At 40.4% G+C, this 19,015-nt stretch overlaps 1 protein-coding gene across 1 annotated transcript; it reads left to right on the top strand.

Moving 5' to 3' along the window:
• Positions 1-8,296: 8,296 nt before the first annotated feature.
• On the top strand, positions 8,297-18,798 carry LOC104095527 (uncharacterized). The gene is made up of 18 exons (XM_070195780.1): positions 8,297-8,795; positions 8,896-9,093; positions 9,197-9,352; positions 9,559-9,852; positions 10,129-10,349; positions 10,453-10,527; positions 10,683-10,749; positions 11,071-11,400; positions 12,389-12,618; positions 12,718-12,905; positions 12,992-13,133; positions 13,222-13,330; positions 15,972-16,074; positions 16,169-16,358; positions 17,476-17,574; positions 17,665-17,723; positions 17,984-18,089; positions 18,354-18,798. Exons 1-18 carry the CDS (start codon positions 8,549-8,551, stop codon positions 18,516-18,518), a joined length of 2,979 nt encoding a protein of 992 aa, XP_070051881.1. The 5' UTR covers positions 8,297-8,548; the 3' UTR covers positions 18,519-18,798.
• The last annotated feature ends 217 nt before the right edge of the window (positions 18,799-19,015 follow it).

Below are 19,015 nucleotides of genomic sequence, written 5' to 3'. Positions count from 1 at the left end.
TCTTTCTAGCTACTTCAAATCCTTATAGCTGCTCCATATAAATTTTCTCTTCCAAATTTCCATGAAGAAATGCAGTTTTCATATCCAACTGCTCCACTTCAAGATCTAGGCTAGCTGCTAAGCTCAAAATTGTTCGAATAGAAGTCATTTTGACAACATGTGAGAAAATTTCGTCAAAATCAATACCTTTCTTCTGTTTGAAACTTTTTACCACCAATCGAGCTTTGTATCTGATCAGCTTGCCACATTAGAGTGGTCTTTTTCCCTTTGGAAGTTCAACCAGCTTGTACGTGCCGTTTTTCTGTAGAGATTCCATCTCCTCTTGCATGACTTTCATCCACTGGTTCTTTTCTGGATGAGACAACACCTGCTTAAGACTTTCTGGCTCCCCTTTATCACTGATGAGGACATACTCTGTGGAAGGGTACTTGCATGACTCTACCCTTGGCCTCTCTGATCTCCTCAGAGGTTGAGGTTGTTCTTCTTCCTGAGTGGGGTACTCCACTTGCTCGACATTATCATCAGGTTGCTTCCCCTGCTCAATAACCTCACCAGGTTGCTCCCCCTGAGCGAGCAGAACCAGTGCTCTGATACCAGTTGTTGGGAATAAACCCCCTACAGAAATAATATTCACAGTAATAAATGCAGAATAATAACGTAGCACCAAGATACGGTAATTAACAAGAATAAAAGAGTGACAACAACACCAAGATTTTTACGTGGAAAACCCTTTTGAATAAGGAAAAAACCACGGCCCCAAGACGAGCAACTGATATCACTATAGCAAGAAATTTTTACACTTTGTAGGTCCGAGTAAAATATTCCAAAAATCACTACAACACTCAAAAGAAATAACCCTCTTTTAATATTCTCACCTCACTACAATATCGCTCACTCTCTATTTTTCTCATAGACTATTTTCTTATACCTTGTCTGTGAAACCTCACTCTTTTTTTCTCTCTTTGTTAGTGTATAGAAATGAGAGCTGAAGCTCTCCTTTTATAGCTGAAGTCTCACTCTTTAAAGCCTACTATATTTGACAATTTGCACACACTTTTCCTTCTTTTTCTTCAATGTTGACAATTCAACAAAGTTGGCTATCAAACCAAAGAAATTCAACAAAGTTAGACTCCCAGACCAAAGAAATTTTCAGCCAAATATTCTCCTTAGTCACATGCCTATTACTTTGATTTTCCCGTCAAGTTGCTCATTTTCTTACTAGTTAATGGATGTATGAAATTGGACAACGAAAAAAGGCAAAAATACTCTGGTTAGGCTAAGGCCAGCAAACATCCTTAATTAATCGAACGGAGTTTTCAACTTTTGCCACTTGGCGATTTTTCGCAAGTTATTAAGCGTTTTATGTAATGCAACTATCGAAAAGGACAAGAAGAGTTAGCTATGAATTATCTTTTTCTAAAGCCAGCGACTCATTTAATTAAACAATAGCAAAGGGCATGCATTTCCTATAAATAGCTTGCTTGGGATCTTAGGACATCCAGATACTAACTAATTAAAGAACAACCTTAATTTCCATCAAATAGATAAAGATGTCTCTGCAAAGGTTTGTTTTTGTAGCAGCAATTATGCTTGTTTTCATGGCTTTAGCTGTGAAAGCACAAGTAGAAGCACCTACTCCTACACCAGGGGGTCCTAATTCAGACAACTCTATTGCATCGCCAAAAGGACTTATTTCGTTTCAGCAGATGTTGCTTGGTTTTCTGAGCATTGGCATGTCCTTGCTTTTCTTTGTCCTCAAAGACATAGTTTGACACTTACAAATTTCGATCGTCCAATGTTTCAAGATTCGCAAGTTAATGTTGCAGTGTAACCTTTGGCTGTTCTCTTGTTATCACTTGAGGTTGTATGTGTTTCACTATTATGTGAATTCAATGAAGTTCACTCAGTGTCCAGTTTCCGTTGTTAGGTGGAAACCATTGTCAATTTGCTTTTAATATCATGTCTATGAAATACAGATATACATTTATGGACTGTTATTTAAATAGCATAAAATCACATTGCCCCATATCGGAACTCGTGCGAAATTGTGTTGATAATAATAAGTTTAGGGAGCTTGCGCAACATCACTGTCTCGACATCATTGTTTTATCAAAGTAGTGTTGATTTTTCTCTCTTCATCCATCTCTAAATAAAGTCTTATTAAGCAAAATGTAAATAACTAAAACTCTGACATTACTGTTTGCTTCTCCTAACATCTTTTTGCTTTTGCATTTTCTGAAAAAATAAATTGTCTTTCAACACGATGTGCTGTTTTATTCTAACATGACAGTGTAATTTCCCAAGTTTGGCTTTCCTTTATTAATGTTTGAATTATCTGTATACGGTCGAAATAGATTTCGGCCTTCCTACTTTCGATCGAGTTCGAGTGTTAAGAAGTCGGAATGAGATTTTGGGAGTGAGCTTTGAGGTCGGTACTAACGAACCTCGAGTCCGAAGGTCGCTCGAGGAGGCGGCTCGATAATCCTATCGATCCCGTGACCGAATAGATCCGCTAGGCACTGCTTCGAGGTTGGAAATGCGCGACGCCCATCTCGAAGGTCGAACTCGATCCAAGACCGAAGGGCCCAACCCGGTAACGAGTTCGAGCTAGTATCGAGCTCACAGTCAAGAGTCGTTGCAACCACACCAAAAGAGAGAATCTTGGCGGGAATCAAGGAAGAGACAAGTCATCATGAGTCTTCCACTACATGTTTTACTTTATTGTATTTTGGTAATGACCCTCTTCTATAAAAGGGGTAATCCTTGTAAGATAGAAGTGGGGGAGAGAAAAAGATCACTTCTTATATTGATAGTTATCCCATTGTGCTTGTTTTACTTATTCATTCTTTTTGCTTATTATTTTCGTTCTTACAGTCAACAATACACATATTTTCATTTCTCTACGCGATTTATATCAAATTGTATCGCATATCCTTAGAACCATCCACAAATCTAACGTTATCCGATTTTTCCGGTAAACAGTTTGGCGCCCACCGTGGGGCTAAGGATAACAGTGATCGTTTGATATAAACCTAAAGTACACGCCAGTTTGCAACTTCAAATCAGCAATGGCTTCATCTATCGACCACGAAGCCGCCCTTCAAGATGAAACCAACAACTTGGCACCCGGGGCCGGAAGGCCACTCGATGAAGGCGCTGAAGCCGAATCGAAGCACCCGAAATTCGAGCCGAAGTATCATTGGATGTCAATTCACAAATAGCTCTGGAGGCGAATCAGCGTTCCAAACCGGAAAGAAGCATCCAGGGAGTTCTCGATCCGTAGCTCGAGACACCCATAACGTGGAGGAGATCAGAGTCAGCTTACGGATGATCTTCGAGATGCTACAAGCCCAGCAAATAGCGATAGCTCAGTTGTAGAGCCAAACTCAAGTACAAAGCAGGCCGGAGCCCAATCCGCTTCGAAAAGTCACCCACAGAACGGAACCAGCCATAGACAAGCCAAATAAGCAAGAATCGGGGACTACTCCCGAAATTACTAAATTGCTTGAGGAACTCACAAAACGAGTCAAAATCAACGATAAAAAAGTAGAAACATATAATTCCAGGTGTCGACCAGATCCTGGGGGTTCCACCAATGATAAAAGGGCTAGATTCGAAAAAATTCATTCAAAGGCCTTTTCCCTCGAGTGCAGCCCCAAAACCAATCCCCAAAAAATTCTGTATGCCCGAAATACCCAAATATAACGGAACGACCGACCCCAACGAGTACATCACTTCTTACACGTGTTCCATCAAGGGCAATGATTTGGAAGATGATGAGATCGAATCTGTATTATTAAAAAAAATCGGTGAAACCCTGTCAAAAGGGGCAATGATATGGTATCATAATTTACCATCTAACTCCATTGATTCTTTTGCTATGCTTGCAGATTGCTTCATAAAAGCTCATGCCCGAGCCATAAAGGTCGAAACCAGAAAGTCGGACCTATTCAAGGTAGTGCAAAAGGATAACGAGATGCTAAGGGAGTTCGTAGCTCGTTTTCAAATGGAACGAATGGATCTGCCACCAGTCACAGACGATTGGGTTGTTCAAGCTTTCACTCAAGGTCTAAATGAGCGGAGCTTGAGGGCTTTGCGGCGGCTGAAGCAAAATCTGATCGAGTACCCAGCTATTACTTGGACCGATGTGCACAATCGATAGCAATCCAAAATAAGAGTCGAAGATGACCAGTTGACTTCTAGGACCATTACGAAAAAGCAAAAGTCGACCAGAGATCGATACCAGCCATATAGCGGAAACGATACTACTTCTGAGTATCCGAGGCCTCTTTAAAGTCAACCTCGTACACATGGGGGCTTTATCATTGAACGCATCTGTGATGATTATCAAGTTCGGTGCAAAGGAAGTTACTTCGTTATTTCATGACAAACAGTGTCTCAACGGGAAACGTTGTAAGGGCCAAATGGTCAAAACGAACCATGCTAATATAGTTGGCCTGAGCCCTGACGCAAAACATGAACCCATGTGTAATGACCTGCAAAGAAAGCTCTTTTCTTTACCGATATTCTATGTTCAAGATTTATTATGCAAACAGGATCGAGTGTGAATCATTCGCTCGACTGCCAAGCCTACGAGCTACCTTTATTTCGAGTTCGAGCAATCACTCACTCGACCATTAAGCCTACGGGCTACTTTGACTATTATGCCTACGGGCTACATTGCATCGAGTTCGAATCATTCACTCGATTGCCAAGCCTACGGGCTACCTTTATTTCGAGTTCGAGCAATCACTCACTCGACCATTAAGCCTACAGGCTACTTTGACTATTACGCCTACGGGCTACATTGCATCGAGTTTGAATCATTCACTCGATTGCCAAGCCTACGGGCTACCTTTATTTCGAGTTCGAGCAATCACTCGCTCGACCATTAAGCCTAAGGGCTACTTTGACTATTACGCCTACGGGCAACATTGCATCGAGTTCGAATCATTCACTCGATTGCCAAGCCTACGGGCTACCTTTATTTTGAGTTCGAGCAATCACTCACTCGACCACTAAGCCTACGGGCTACTTTGACTATTACGCCTACGGGCTACATTGCATCGAGTTCGAATCATTCACTCAATTGCCAAGCCTACGGGCTACCTTTATTTCGAGTTCGAGCAATTACTCACTCAACCATTAAGCATACGGGCTACTTTGACTATTACGCCTACGGGCTACATTGCATCGAGTTCGAATCATTCGCTCGACTGCCAAGCCTACGTGCTACCTTTATTTCGAGTTCGAGCAATCACTCACTCGACCATTAAGCCTACGGGCTACTTTGACTATTACGCCAACGGGCTACATTGCATCGAGTTCGAATCATTCGCTCGATTGCCAAGCCTACGGGCTACCTTTATTTCGAGTTCGAGCAATCACTCGCTCGACCATTAAGCCTACGAGCTACTTTGACTATTACGCCTACGGGCTACATTGCATCGAGTTCGAATCATTCACTCGATTGCCAAGCCTACGGGCTACCTTTATTTCGAGTTCGAGCAATCACTTACTCGACCATTAAGCCTACGGGCTACTTTGACTATTACGCCTACGGGCTACATTGCATCGAGTTCGAATCATTCACTCGATTGCCAAGCCTACGGGCTACCTTTATTTCGAGTTCGAGCAATCACTCACTCAACCATTAAGCCTCACTCAACCATTAAGCCTACGGGCTACTTTGACTATTACGCCTACGGGCTACATTGCATCGAGTTCGAATCATTCACTCGATTGCCAAGCCTACGGGCTACCTTTATTTCGAGTTCGAGCAATCACTCACTCGACCATTAAGCCTACGGGCTACTTTGACTATTACGCCTACGGGCTACATTACATCGAGTTCGAATCATTTACTCGATTGCCAAGCCTACGGGCTACCTTTATTTCGAGTTCGAGCAATCACTCACTCAACTATTAAGCCTACTGGCTACTTTGACTATTACGCCTACGGGCTACATTGCATCGAGTTCGAACCATTCGCTCGACTGCCAAGCCTACGGGCTACCTTTATTTCGAGTTCGAGCAATCACTCACTCGACCATTAAGCCTACGGGCTACTTTGACTATTACGCCTACGGGCTACATTGGATCAAGTTCGAATCATTCGCTCGATTGCCAAGCTTACGGGCTACCTTTATTTCGAGTTCGAGCAATCACTCGCTCGACCATTAAGCCTACGGGCTACTTTGACTATTACGCCAACGGGCTACATTGCATCGAGTTCGAATCATTCACTCGATTGCCAAGCCTACGGGCTACCTTTATTTCGAGTTCGAGCAATCACTCACTCAACCATTAAGCCTACGAGCTACTTCGACTATTACGCCTACGGCCTACCTTTATTTCGAGTTCGAGCAATCACTCACTCGACCATTAAGCCTACGGGCTACTTTAACTATTACGCCTATGGGCTACATTGCATCGAGTTCGAATCATTCACTCGATTGCTAAGCCTACGGGCTACCTTTATTTTGAGTTCGAGCCATCACTCGCTCGACTATTACGCCTACGGGCTACTTTGACTATTACGCCTACGGGCTACATTGCATCAAGTTCGAATCATTTACTCAACTGTTAAGCCTGCGGGCTACCTTTATTTCGAGTTCGAGCCATCATTCGCTCGACTATTACGCCTACGGGCTGCATTAGTTCAAGCAAAACTACTCATTTCTTCGAATTAAAACAAACACTTGACTGTTTAAGCTGAAGGACACTCGAACCCGATAAAACAAAGGGGACTACCCACGAGGCCCGAAGGCAACAGAGATTTAAATTCAAACTGTTTATTTAGTTTGAAAGGCCATTTCTCTTCAAAAAAAAGAAGAAAGATTTGTATTTACAGAAGCGGTCCGATTCAAAGCATGTTGGGCCTCGTTGAAAAGACAGGAAGCCGCTCCGCATTCATATCACTGATTGATCTTCTCCGGTCACCAAGGACCGAAGGTAAATGGCAATTCCCACTGGGGAAGAGAAAATTCGGGTATCCTCAATGAAGTCGGGGACTATAAAGACGCATAAGATGATCGAGCATTACATACGTCATGGTCGGGATCGATAAAAACACCAGTGTATATCTGAACGAGCTGTTGGGAAGTCATATCGTTTCTCGCCACATCCTTTTTCGAGAAATGAGGGGACTATCTGTATACGGTCGAAATAGATTTCGGCCTTCCTACGTTCGATCGAGTTCGAGTGTTAAGAAGTCGGAATGAGATTTTGGGAGTGAGCTTTGAGGTAGGTACTAACGAACCTCGAGCCTGAAGGTCGCTCGAGGAGGCGGCTCGATAATCCTATCGATCCCGTGACCGAATAGATTCACTAGGCACTGCTTCGAGGTCGAAAATGCGCGACGCCCATCTCGAAGGTCGAACTCGATCCAAGACCGAAGGGCCCGACCCGGTAACGAGTTCGAGCTAGTATCGAGCTCACAGACAAGAGCCGTTGCAACCACACCAAGAGAGAGAATCTTGGCGGGAATCAAGGAAGAGACAAGTCATCATGGGTCTTCCACTACATGTTTTACTTTATTGTATTTTGGTAATGACCCTCTTCTATAAAAGGGGAATCCTTGTAAGCTAGAAGGGGGGAGAGAAAAAGATCACTTTTTATATTGATAGTTATCCCTTTGTGCTTATTTTACTTATTCATTCTTTTTGCTTATTATTTTCGTTCTTACAGTCAACAATACACATATTTTCATTTCTCTACGCGATTTATATCAAATTGTATCGCATATCCTTAGAACCATCCACAAATCTAACGTTATCCGATTTTTCCGGTAAACATTATCCAATTATGTTTAAGAAAATGATGCAATAACTCACGATAAAGAAATAAAGAGATCCCTTCTTTTTTACATTTAAATTATATCAAGTAAAAAAGTAATAGCAAGATTGTTACATTACATGTAAAGAAGAACGAATACGCAATAGTTTCATCTGCCAAACAGTGTTAGTTTTGATTTTAGATAATTGGAAGGTTGATCATACGTTTTGACATGATTTAAATCAGTTTTAATTTGATTTAACAATTTTCAGTGAATAGTTTAGTTGAAATTTGTAGAGTTTTACAAAGCAGAATAGTTCCACCTACTCAAAACTAAGTGACATAAAAGTGTAAATCAATGTTACTAATAGTTTATATTTAGGTAACTGTTAGTTTGATCACAAGTTTGGAATGATTTAAATTACTATTAAAATTGATTTAACAATTTTCCATGAACCATTAGCTAAAAAACTTTCCTTGCTAAATGTTGAATCTTTTTGAAATTTTGAATAACCTATATACCAAATATAGCCGCAAGATGAGCCTATAACTGTTCTCAGAATTGGTCAAAATCACTACACTAAAAACTGGACATTTTGGTTACACAGAGCTGTTAATAACTACTAGTATATAAAACATTCTTTCGAAAATCAATTCCAAAACATACAAAACAAAAAGAACCGCGACAGATCGAGATACTTGAAAAAATTTCAATTTTATAGTTATATAGACAATAGACGTTGGAGATTTGGTGATAGTGGATGCGAAGGTCATGAGGACCGATGGGATCTTAGGAGTCGAAGACAGAGATAGTAAAAGATCCGCCATTAACACAGCTCGAAACAAGCAGAAATGGCTGAGCAGAAAAGAGAAATGGCTGGTAGTTCTTGGTGTGATACTTCATGCAGTGTACATGCTCAGTATCTTCGACATTTACTTCAAAACCCCAATTGTCCATGGCATGGACCCTGTCCCACCTCGTTTCGTTGCTCCAGCTAAGCGTCTTGTTCTTCTGGTTGGTGCGTTGCACACAACCTGCTCGATGAATTGACACAACGCTAATTTCAGCTCATATTCTTACATTTTTGCATTGAATTGTTTTTTATAATAAAATTGCAGCGGATGGTTTAAGGGCTGATAAGTTTTTCGAGCCGGATTCGGATTCAGATGGAGGTTATAGAGCACCATTTTTGAGGAACATTATTAGGAAACAAGGTCGATGGGGAGTATCACATGCTCGTCCTCCAACAGAATCTAGGCCTGGACATGTTGCTATTATTGCTGGATTTTATGAAGATCCTAGTGCTGTCACTAAAGGTATAACTTTTGCTATACATATATTTCTTGAAATGCTTTAAAATTTGTCATTACTAGTTTAGGCAACTGCCTCTCAAACTCAAGAAGCTCAACAATTTTGCAGGTTGGAAGGCAAATCCTGTAGAGTTTGATTCAGTATTTAATCAAAGCCGGCATATATTTTCCTATGGTAGCCCAGATATTGTTCCCATATTCTGTGGGGCCTTGCCACATAGCACTTGGAATACGTATCCACATGAATTTGAGGATTTCGCTACTGGTGCGTTACAGTCTTCAAAGTATCTGTTTTGATTAAATGTATCATACATGAAAGTCACATGGTTATGTGATAATGAAAATGAAATTTGTTGTTCATACAGTCAATACATAGTAGTAGTGCAGCCACCAATGCTTTTCGGTTCTTGCAAGTCATTACCTAATCCCAGTTTATCAATGCTTTATCAATTTGACAGTGGTTATATGCAGATGCTTCGTTTTTGGATGAGTGGTCATTCGATCAATTCCAGAACCTCTTGAATAGGTCCAATCAAGACCCAAAATTGAAGCATCTTCTAGAACAGGATAAGCTTGTTGTTTTTCTACACCTGCTTGGCTGTGATTCCAATGGTCATGCACATAAGCCCTTTTCGTCCATCTATCTAAATAATGTTAAGGTGGTCGACAAGATAGCGGAAAAAGTTTACAATCTTATGCAGAGCTACTTCAAGGATAATCAGACTGCATATATATTTACAGCAGATCATGGAATGAGCGACAAAGGTAGAATTTGCGTCAATTGCTTTTATATTGTTTAATGAGTATAAATAGATCTTTGACCATGTAAACATGCACGGAAAACAGCTTTTACATGATCATTTATTATATAGACTAGAAGTGCGCACAAGTTGAACTATTTCCATGATGGAAAATTACTTTTCACTTTTCTAGTAAAAGTTGTTTGTCTTTAGTTACCGCGGATTTTTTACTAGGTTTATTCTCTGATTAAGCATCTAAAGTGTAATGTAGTGTAATGACTCAGAGAAAATTCTGGTACAGGGAGTCATGGAGATGGACATCCGACAAACACCGATACACCTCTTGTGGCATGGGGAGCAGGCGTCGGGTATCCCTTGCCAATTTCCCACAGTGACCATCATGAAAATACTGCTGCTCGTTTTATTGATGACCATCTGCATGATACAGCAACACCCTCAGAATGGGGCCTCAGTGGCATGACGAGGTTGGATGTTAATCAAGCTGACATTGCACCACTGATGGTCGATTACCTTATCCTCTTCTAAAAGTCTTAAGTTTGAAGTGCATTACTATCATATCAACGTCTTCTGAAATCTGACACTGATATGATCCCTAAAATTGCAGTCCACTCTTCTTGGTCTGCCATGTCCTGTCAATTCAGTTGGCAATTTGCCACTTCGTTACATGAATCTGAATAAGGTCAGTTGCATTACTATAATGTCCCTGTCTATTTTGCATGGTATGACTATGTGGTGGGTTGGGAGAGATATAGTGGTTTGCTGGTTTTTTGGCTCTATTGCGTTCATCTTTGTATTAAGACTGAATGCAGGTCTTACAATCACTTTTATGTCCAGGCAGAAGAAGTTGAAGCTGTGCTAGCCAATACGAAGCAAATCCTCAATCAGTTCCTTCGAAAGTCACGTATCCTTTCTTAGTAACTCAGATTGTATTTTTACTTATTTATCTTGATTGTTGACATCACTCATCATACATGTGTATATTCCTAATTGTATTTTTGGTTACAATTAATGTCAGTCAAAATAGAAGTAACTCGTAGAAAATTTTGATAGAAATAAAACATATATTAGAACTAAGACAATTTAACAATTTTTGGACCAATATAGAGTAAACGTGATAAAACTAAGTCTTACGCTCTACATTTGGGGCTTGTCCTTTTTTCACCTTTTAAAAACATTAAAGAGAACAAGCTTAATTTTTTGAGTGTCCTTGACAAATATATAGAGTTAAAGCAGTCGACCTCATTATTCTTCAAGCCTTTCAAGCCATTGGCTAGCTATTCATCATTATTGCGTCAAATCGAGCATCTGATTTCTCTCAAAGAGTACGAGACTGCAATGAAGCTGTCTGAACATCTTAGGAGCTTGGCACTTCAAGGACTTCACTATTTCCAGACATATGATTGGTTGATGCTGATGACTGTAATTACACTTGGCTATGTTGGTTGGATGATCTATGTGGTACTCCATGTCTTGCAATCTTATACATCCCTACCTGCAAATATTTTTAGCAAGGAGCAATTACCTAATCCGAGAAGAAGTAAAGTTAAGGTACCTGTTTTGCTCTATACGCACGTGCCTTAGTGTATCCTCCGTATGCTTTGGTTAGATAGAGGAGGGTTGTAAAAGGGCGGTTTAAAAGAAATTATCTATCTGGTTGGTGTTATAAGCATGATAGATCGGTAGGAAAAGGGGGGAGGAAATTGGACATATAAATGCATTTATGCGTGAAAAGTATATGTGTTGTGCAAAATTCAGCTAATTTTCTTCAATCCATTTCAGAGGTGAGACCGTAGTCACTTTATCTATGCATTGTAAAAGGGACGGGAAGGCTCTCCACCAAACTTTAGAAAATTAGACTTATTAATGAAAGATAATTGAAATCTAAGCTGCCCTTCCGGGTAGGAGTAAGGCTGCGTACATCCTACCCTCCCCAGACCCCACTTGTGGGAATACACTGGGTTGTTGTTGTTGTTGTTATAATTGAAATCTAAGGGCAAAGTAGGAGTAGTTATAACCAAGTGGCTTCTGGACATGAATCCTCTTGCCTTTCTTTTTCTTTCAACACCCCAAAAATTTCTCCTTTTTGCCAGGTATTTCCTCTTTCTAAAATGTTCCATAACAGTTGCACTCAGAGTTGGGACCATGTTTGCTTATATTATGTCTCTATTCTGCCTGATCTCCAAAGCTATTGAATTGAGCCCTCATCTGGGACTTCTCTTAAGGGAGAACCTTTAAAAATTGAATCATCAGCGTCCTCTATTGGCATATTCATTCTTTTTCTTTATTACTATATTATTTTGGCATTACAAATTGATGTTTTAAAACACATGCCTTCGTACCAAAAAGAAGATGGATATTCTGGAGATTCAGTCTTACGGTAATACTAGAAAAAATTGTTATCCGACAAACTGATTTCCCAGTTTTTCCACTTTCACTTCTATGGACTTTACAAACTGTATTTATTATGTATTTGATTTATGAAGCACTCTCCCCTCATTTTAAATTGTTCCTTGCTTATATTCTTTTCCTTTGGCAGGTACATCTTTTAGGCGGTTTGTCAATGGGAGTAGTGTGCACTGTTCTGTTGGTTGAACAATCTCCTCCCCTTTATCACGCATATGTCGTGATGACAATGTTTCTGTGGACGCAAATATTTAGTGAATATCGATTTCTTAAGGCATTGTGCAAATACTTGTGCGGGAAACCTAATGATTACTATCTTAAACTCATTGCAACTTGTATTTTCTCCGTGATCATTCTTGAGCTTCTGGTGAGGCTCTCCACAGCTAATGCGTGTTCCTTTAGGCAGCAGTGAATTTTTTTCTGAGCACTTCGATATTTTGATCATTATGTGTGATTTACCTTACAGGTGAAAAGCTTCACAGACAGAAAGCTGTATACTTGGTGTTTCTTAACTACAGGGGTTGCGGTTGCTTTTTATCTGTTTCGATCATTACCTTGGAGATCTGGAGTACCAATCTTTGTATGGGTAGCATGTTGGTTTTTGTCCGCTTTTACTCTCCTGCCCCCTCAAATTCCAGAAAACACCCTGCTTGTGTAAGTAACTTCATGTTGATATGTTAACTTGCAAATCCACTTGCAGTAGGTTGATTGAATTCGTTGTACTGAACTTCTGTACGTAGAGTTGCTGGTGGTCTGATGATTATTGCAATTGCCATAATCCTTCGATATGTGGAACTACATGCTAAAGATAACATATATTGGCGTAGTCTCGCTGAACAAGACTCGAAGAAACTCAAGTTCCCCTTGCTCTTTCACTTGCAGGTAAGCCATGACATTCATGAGCAATGTTGTCTAAAATTATCTTAAACTTTCCAGATAGATTTTTGAATTTTTTTTCCACTTGGATTAGATCCTGTTGGTTGGCTTAGCATCTGTGCTGGTTTGGCTTTCAACATCTCATAGAACAGAGAAGCGGGAACTGCTAGTCCTACACCAACTGATGAATTGGTCAATTGCTGGTAGTCTTTTTTGCTTTTATCTGTCTGCCTATGTAGCTCAGTCTTACCTAGAAATATCCTGGGATGTTCTTTGAAAGCAATTAATGCAGCCTGTTACACCCACTTTTCCCTTTAATTGTTTGCTTTCTTTTTCCTCCTTCAATGGGATGTTAAACAATGAATCCTAAGTTTTGTGATTTTAATGTTTCTATAATTTTTTTAAATAATAGGCATGCAATCCACACTTACTTTGTAAGAATTCTGCTGCTACACTATGGCTTCAGGTTCAGACAGCTGCTTCCTATGTTACTGGACTCTTCATCAGCATGGTGCCCCATGTCAAATGCGTAGGACATGAATTTAAGGGTTATACCTTAACAGAAGTCCATGTAACATAGGCTGCATCCTATCATAAATAAATAACATTCGCTGAAGCAGACTATTTTTTCATCTGGCCAAAGCAAGAGAGGAAGGCTCGTGACTGGGATCGAGTGAGGTGCATCAAAGACGAGGAAGGTCGTTATGGAGGAGGCCCGGATTAAGCAGAGATGGCAGTCGTACTTTCATAGACTTCTGAATGAAGAGGGAGACGGAAACATCGTGTTAGGGTAATTGGGGCACTCCGAGAGTCACCAAGACTTTAGGTACTGTAGGCGTATTAAGGTTGAGGAGGTCGTGGGAGCGATGCGTAAGATGAGTCGGGGCAAAGCGACCGGACCAGACGAGATTCCAGTAGAATTTTGGAAGTATGTGGGTAGAGTAGGCTTGGAGTGGCTGACTGGGTTGTTTAATGTTATTTTCTGGACAAAGAGGATTCCAGATGAGTAGAGGTGGAGTACGATGATCCCGCTATACAAGAACAAAGGTGATATCCATAATTGTAACAACTATAGGGGTATTAAGTTACTAAGTCATACCATGAAAGTTTGGGAGAGGGTAGTGGAAGGCAAGGTAAGGTGGGTGGTGTCTATATCAGAAAACCAGTTCGGGTTCATGTCGGGTCGTTCTACTACGGAAGCTATCCACCTTATCAGGACGTTGGTGGAACAGTACAGAGATAGGAAGAGGGATTTGCACATGGTGTTTATTGATCTAGAGAAGACGTATGACAGGGTCCCTAGGGACATTCTTTGGAGATGCCTGGAGGTGAAAGATGTACCGGTAGCTTATATTAGGGCGATAAAGGATATGTATGATGGAGTTAAGACTCGGGTTAGGACTGTGGGAGGTGACTCAGAGCCTTTCCCGGTGGTTATGGGGTTATACCAAGGATCTGCGCTCAGCCCGTTCTTATTTGCACTGGCGATGGACGTACTGACACACCATATTCAAGGGGAGGTGCCATGGTGTATGTTGATCGCTGATGATATAGTTCTGATTGATGAGACGCGAGGCGGCGTTAATGAGAGACTGGAGGTATGGAGGCAGGCCCTGAAGTCTAAAGGTTTCAAGTTGAGTAAGACCAAGACGGAATATTTGGAGTGCAAGTTCAGCGATGTGTCGGGGGAAGCGAACGTGGAGGTAAGGCTTGACTCACAAGTCATCCCTAAGAGAGAGAGTTTCAAGTACCTAGGGTCAATTATCCAGGGAGATGGGGAGATCGACGAGGATGTCACGCACCGTATCGGGGTGGGCTGGATGAAATGGAGGTTAGCGTCTGGAGTCCTGTGTGATAAGAAGATGCCACTGAAACTTAAAGGTAAGTTCTATAGAGCGGTGGTTAGACCGGCCATGCTGTAAGGGGCCAAGTGTTGGCCAGTCAAGAATTCTCATATCCAAAAGATAAAAGTAGCAGAAATGAGGATGTTGAGATGGATGTGCGGGCACACTAGATTGGATAAGATTAGGAATGAAGATATTCGGGAGAGGGTGTGCGTGGATCCCATGGACGACAAGATGCGGGAGGAGGAGCCTAGATTCCCCGGTTAGGAGGTGTGAGCGGTTGGCTTTGGAAGGTACGGGAAAAGGTAGAGGGCGGTCTAAGAAGTATTGGGGCGAGGTGATCAGGCAGGACATGGCGCAACTTTAGATTTCCGAGGACATGGCCCTTGATAGAGAGGTGTGGAGGTCGAGCATTAGGGTTGTAGGTTAGGGGATAGTCGAACGTTTTTCCTCATGTACCGGCTAGTCTGATAGTGTTTTGTCTAGGATTGCTAGCGGTTTTTGTTTCATCACACTATTTTTATTTTTATTATTATCATTATTATTGCCCTTCCCCTTATTTGTTGTCTCTTACGGTGCTGATATTATTTGTCTGGTTTCTGTTGTTGTTATGGATCCTTTGTCTCTTAGCCGAGGGTCTCCCGGAAACAGCTTCTCTACCCCTCCGGGGTAGGGGTAAGGTCTGCGTACACTCTACCCTCCCCAGACCCCACTAGTGGGATTTTACTGGGTTGTTGTTGTTGTTGTTGTTGAAGCATTTGGTAAACCTCTTAGTTTATGTATCACCTAATTGCAATAGCGCAATGCCCTTTGCTCTTTTGTTTCATAACATACATTTTAATATAGAATTTTCTTGAATGATGCTTCCCTGACTTGTTTTTCAGTATAAATGTTCCTTTCCCCTTTCAATGGTCTTCAGCTTAAGTGAAGTTTCATATATTTTATTTTCTTTGTGAAAATTCCGATAACCCTGCGTTTATCATTTGGCTTTTTTCTTTAGGCTTTTCGATGATACTCCCACTCTTTTCAGCTACCGGTCTCTTGCCCAGACTTACATCCATTTTCCTTGGCTTTGCACCTCCCTTCCTGCTTCTATCGATCGGGTATTCCATCATTTTTGGCATGGGCTAGGAGTACACTAGATTTTTATACCATATATGAGTCAGAGTTTGAATAAAGCTTCTGAATAACCTGCAGATATGAAGCTCTCTTCTATGGCGCTCTCAGTCTTGCACTTATAGCATGGATACTGGTGGAAAATGCTTATCTCCATATAAGCAAGTTCAGATTATCATCAGCTCAAGTCAAATCCATGGAGGGTAACTTTAACCTTGCGCATGATAATAGGTGCCTGGAGTTATCTGATATGAGGATCCCATTAGCCTTTGTAAGTTTACGTTCTGCTTTTCTTAATGATGTTATAGACTACTTACAAACAACAAAGAAATAGTGGCATCATTTATTATTTAACATCTTGAGGTAAGGCATAGGGTTTTTCATCCAGCTTTATTGTCTTTGCACATTTCCAATTAGTTATATCGAATCTTCCTTGGATACTGTACATCTTCCTTTCTTCCTTGTTGGCATCATTTCCTTATGTTTTCAGTGCGATGTATTGATAATTAATCACCATCACATACTAAGTAGCACAGATAATTGTGCAGCCAGGAACAACTGGAAAGGCTTCACAATTCATTGTTTTTTAGTTTCAACTTCACAATTTCAAATTTAGCATTGTGTTTGCTCGCCTAAAGCACGTCTACCTTCTCTGGAAGTTGAACTCTTGAAATTTCTTGCATCCAATGTAATGTAACTCAAAAAGTTAAAATGACACATTCAAATCACTTGGTTCACTTTGCTATGCATAGAGAAGGAAAGCTTTGTATAGAAGATTGGGTGTCTTTCGTACTGACTCATATCTTTCTGTAGATTCATTACTTTTTTGGTACACCTCTTGTGTACAGGAGTTTTCCCATCATTTATAAAATTATACTTTACTTGATCAAGAAGAAATGAAATCTTAAAATACGGTGCATAGGGACAGCACTTTTTTTTTTTGGTTTTGGGGAGGGGGGGGGGGGGTTAAACCTTTTTCCTCTCCCGAACATGGTAGGGCGAAGCACTGAAACAAAATGACATAAAATACCAACTTAAAATAATTAGTCAATGAGGTTATTTGTGAACATTGATAGCATATCAATTAATCTTCCTACATGTTACCATTCTCAAAAAAAAATATCAATTAATCTTCCTCTATACATATCCAAAAAGGAATAGTCCTCCCTCTGCATTATACTGCCTTTTATGTAAATTACATTTGTCACTGGTCTTAAGATTTGTGAAATTTTAGTTCTTAAGTGGTTCTGACCAGGCCCAATTTGAAGGGACCAAAATGGAAAATAATAACATTTTCCTTAGAAAGTCAAATCCTGGGGAGGAAGTTGGGCCAGGGTGAATTGGTCATTCGCAATTGTGCGCTTCTGATGCAATTTCTGCTTTTTTAGATGGTCTTTTTCAACATTGCATTCTTTGGAACTGGTAATTTTGCAAGTATTGCAAGCTTTGAGATCTCCTCCGTGTATCGGTTCATCACTATTTTCAGTGTAAGTGAAATTGAACATCTTGTTTACAAACCTTTTCCTTTATTTTCCTTTCATTTGTATATGGTGTTATATGAGATTTTTCTTTTGCAGCCTTTTCTGATGGCATCGTTGCTTATTTTCAAGTTATTAATACCATTCATACTTGTCATGTAAGTAGAACTTGCGTATTTTCCTCATCAATGATTCTCAACGAAAAACCACTGTACTTATCATCACCCTTGTGGAGAATCATTAACAAACTGGGAAAATATTTTCATGGCTGATTTCATATTGGCTTCAAAACTCAGTATTGGAGACCAAGAGAATTAGTATTAATATGAAAGTAGAAGCATTTTGGAGTTTCTTGGTCTTTGCTGAGACCAGTGGTGCACTATGGATAACTTTTATTTGTTGGTGGGGCTAACTGCAGATGTGTGTTTAGCGCAATCACTAAATTGGTGCAAATTCCATTGTTGGGATGCTATTTTCTGGTGATCTTGTGCTCAGATGTAATGACAATCCATTTCTTCTTCCTGGTACGTAGTCGTCTTATTCTTCATGGTGTGCAACTCTCTTATGTTTTTTCACCTATATTCCATCCGATGTGTTTTGCTGGGAAAACTCAGGAGTCCAAGTACCAATCTATTCTTTTCTGTATTAATATCTATCAAGCCTTTTGAGTTTACCTCTTTCAGGCATTCTGACTGCATTTTCTCCAGAAATATGATTCTGGGGATTCTTCATGGTTAGGATCGATCTCTTTGACTCCTCTTACTTGTTTTCTTTCTGGTTGGTAACAGGTCCGAAATAAAGGAAGCTGGATGGAAATTGGCAACAGCATTAGCCATTTCGGTATTATGAGTGCTCAAGTTGTGTTTGTCCTCATGCTATTTGCTGGTACAAATGTATTCACGAAAGACATCCTAGTTAGATCAGCTCAGCAGTTTTCTCGTAAAAAAATGTGATTCATTTGATGCTTCATTCTTTTCGATGTCCCACATTTCTGGGTGGCAGTTTTGCTAGAGTAGCAATTAGTTCACACGAATCTTTATATTTGACTAGCTACATGAAGCAAATCGTTCTTTTCGATGTCCCATATTTCTGGGCAACAGGCTTATGGTTCTTTCGAAAACAGAGTGGCTTAGTTATTTCGAATGAATGATGATGAGATGATTAATTCCAATTGTACTTGAAGTAATGGTAGCTGACTAGCTGCTTTGTTGGATTAAAATAGTCTTTTTGTTACTTTTGGTTTGGAGAGCGAAATCATTCCTGGAACTGCAGAAGCAAAAGAAAGGTCAAAGAAATTAAGGGAAATTCTGATTTATTCTTATGTTACAGTCGTACAAAGAAGTATTGCCCCTTTAATCCGTTTGTTGAACACACACAGAACTAGCTCATGGTTAATTCAAGTTTTATTGGTGCATTCAATAACACCAAGTTCAGAGAAAAATGGTGTTAT

Source organism: Nicotiana tomentosiformis, chromosome 2, assembly GCF_000390325.3.
Source record: "Nicotiana tomentosiformis chromosome 2, ASM39032v3, whole genome shotgun sequence".
NCBI lineage: Eukaryota > Viridiplantae > Streptophyta > Magnoliopsida > Solanales > Solanaceae > Nicotiana > Nicotiana tomentosiformis.
Note: the sequence above shows the minus strand (reverse complement) of the source record. Positions and strands in the feature narration are given on the sequence as shown.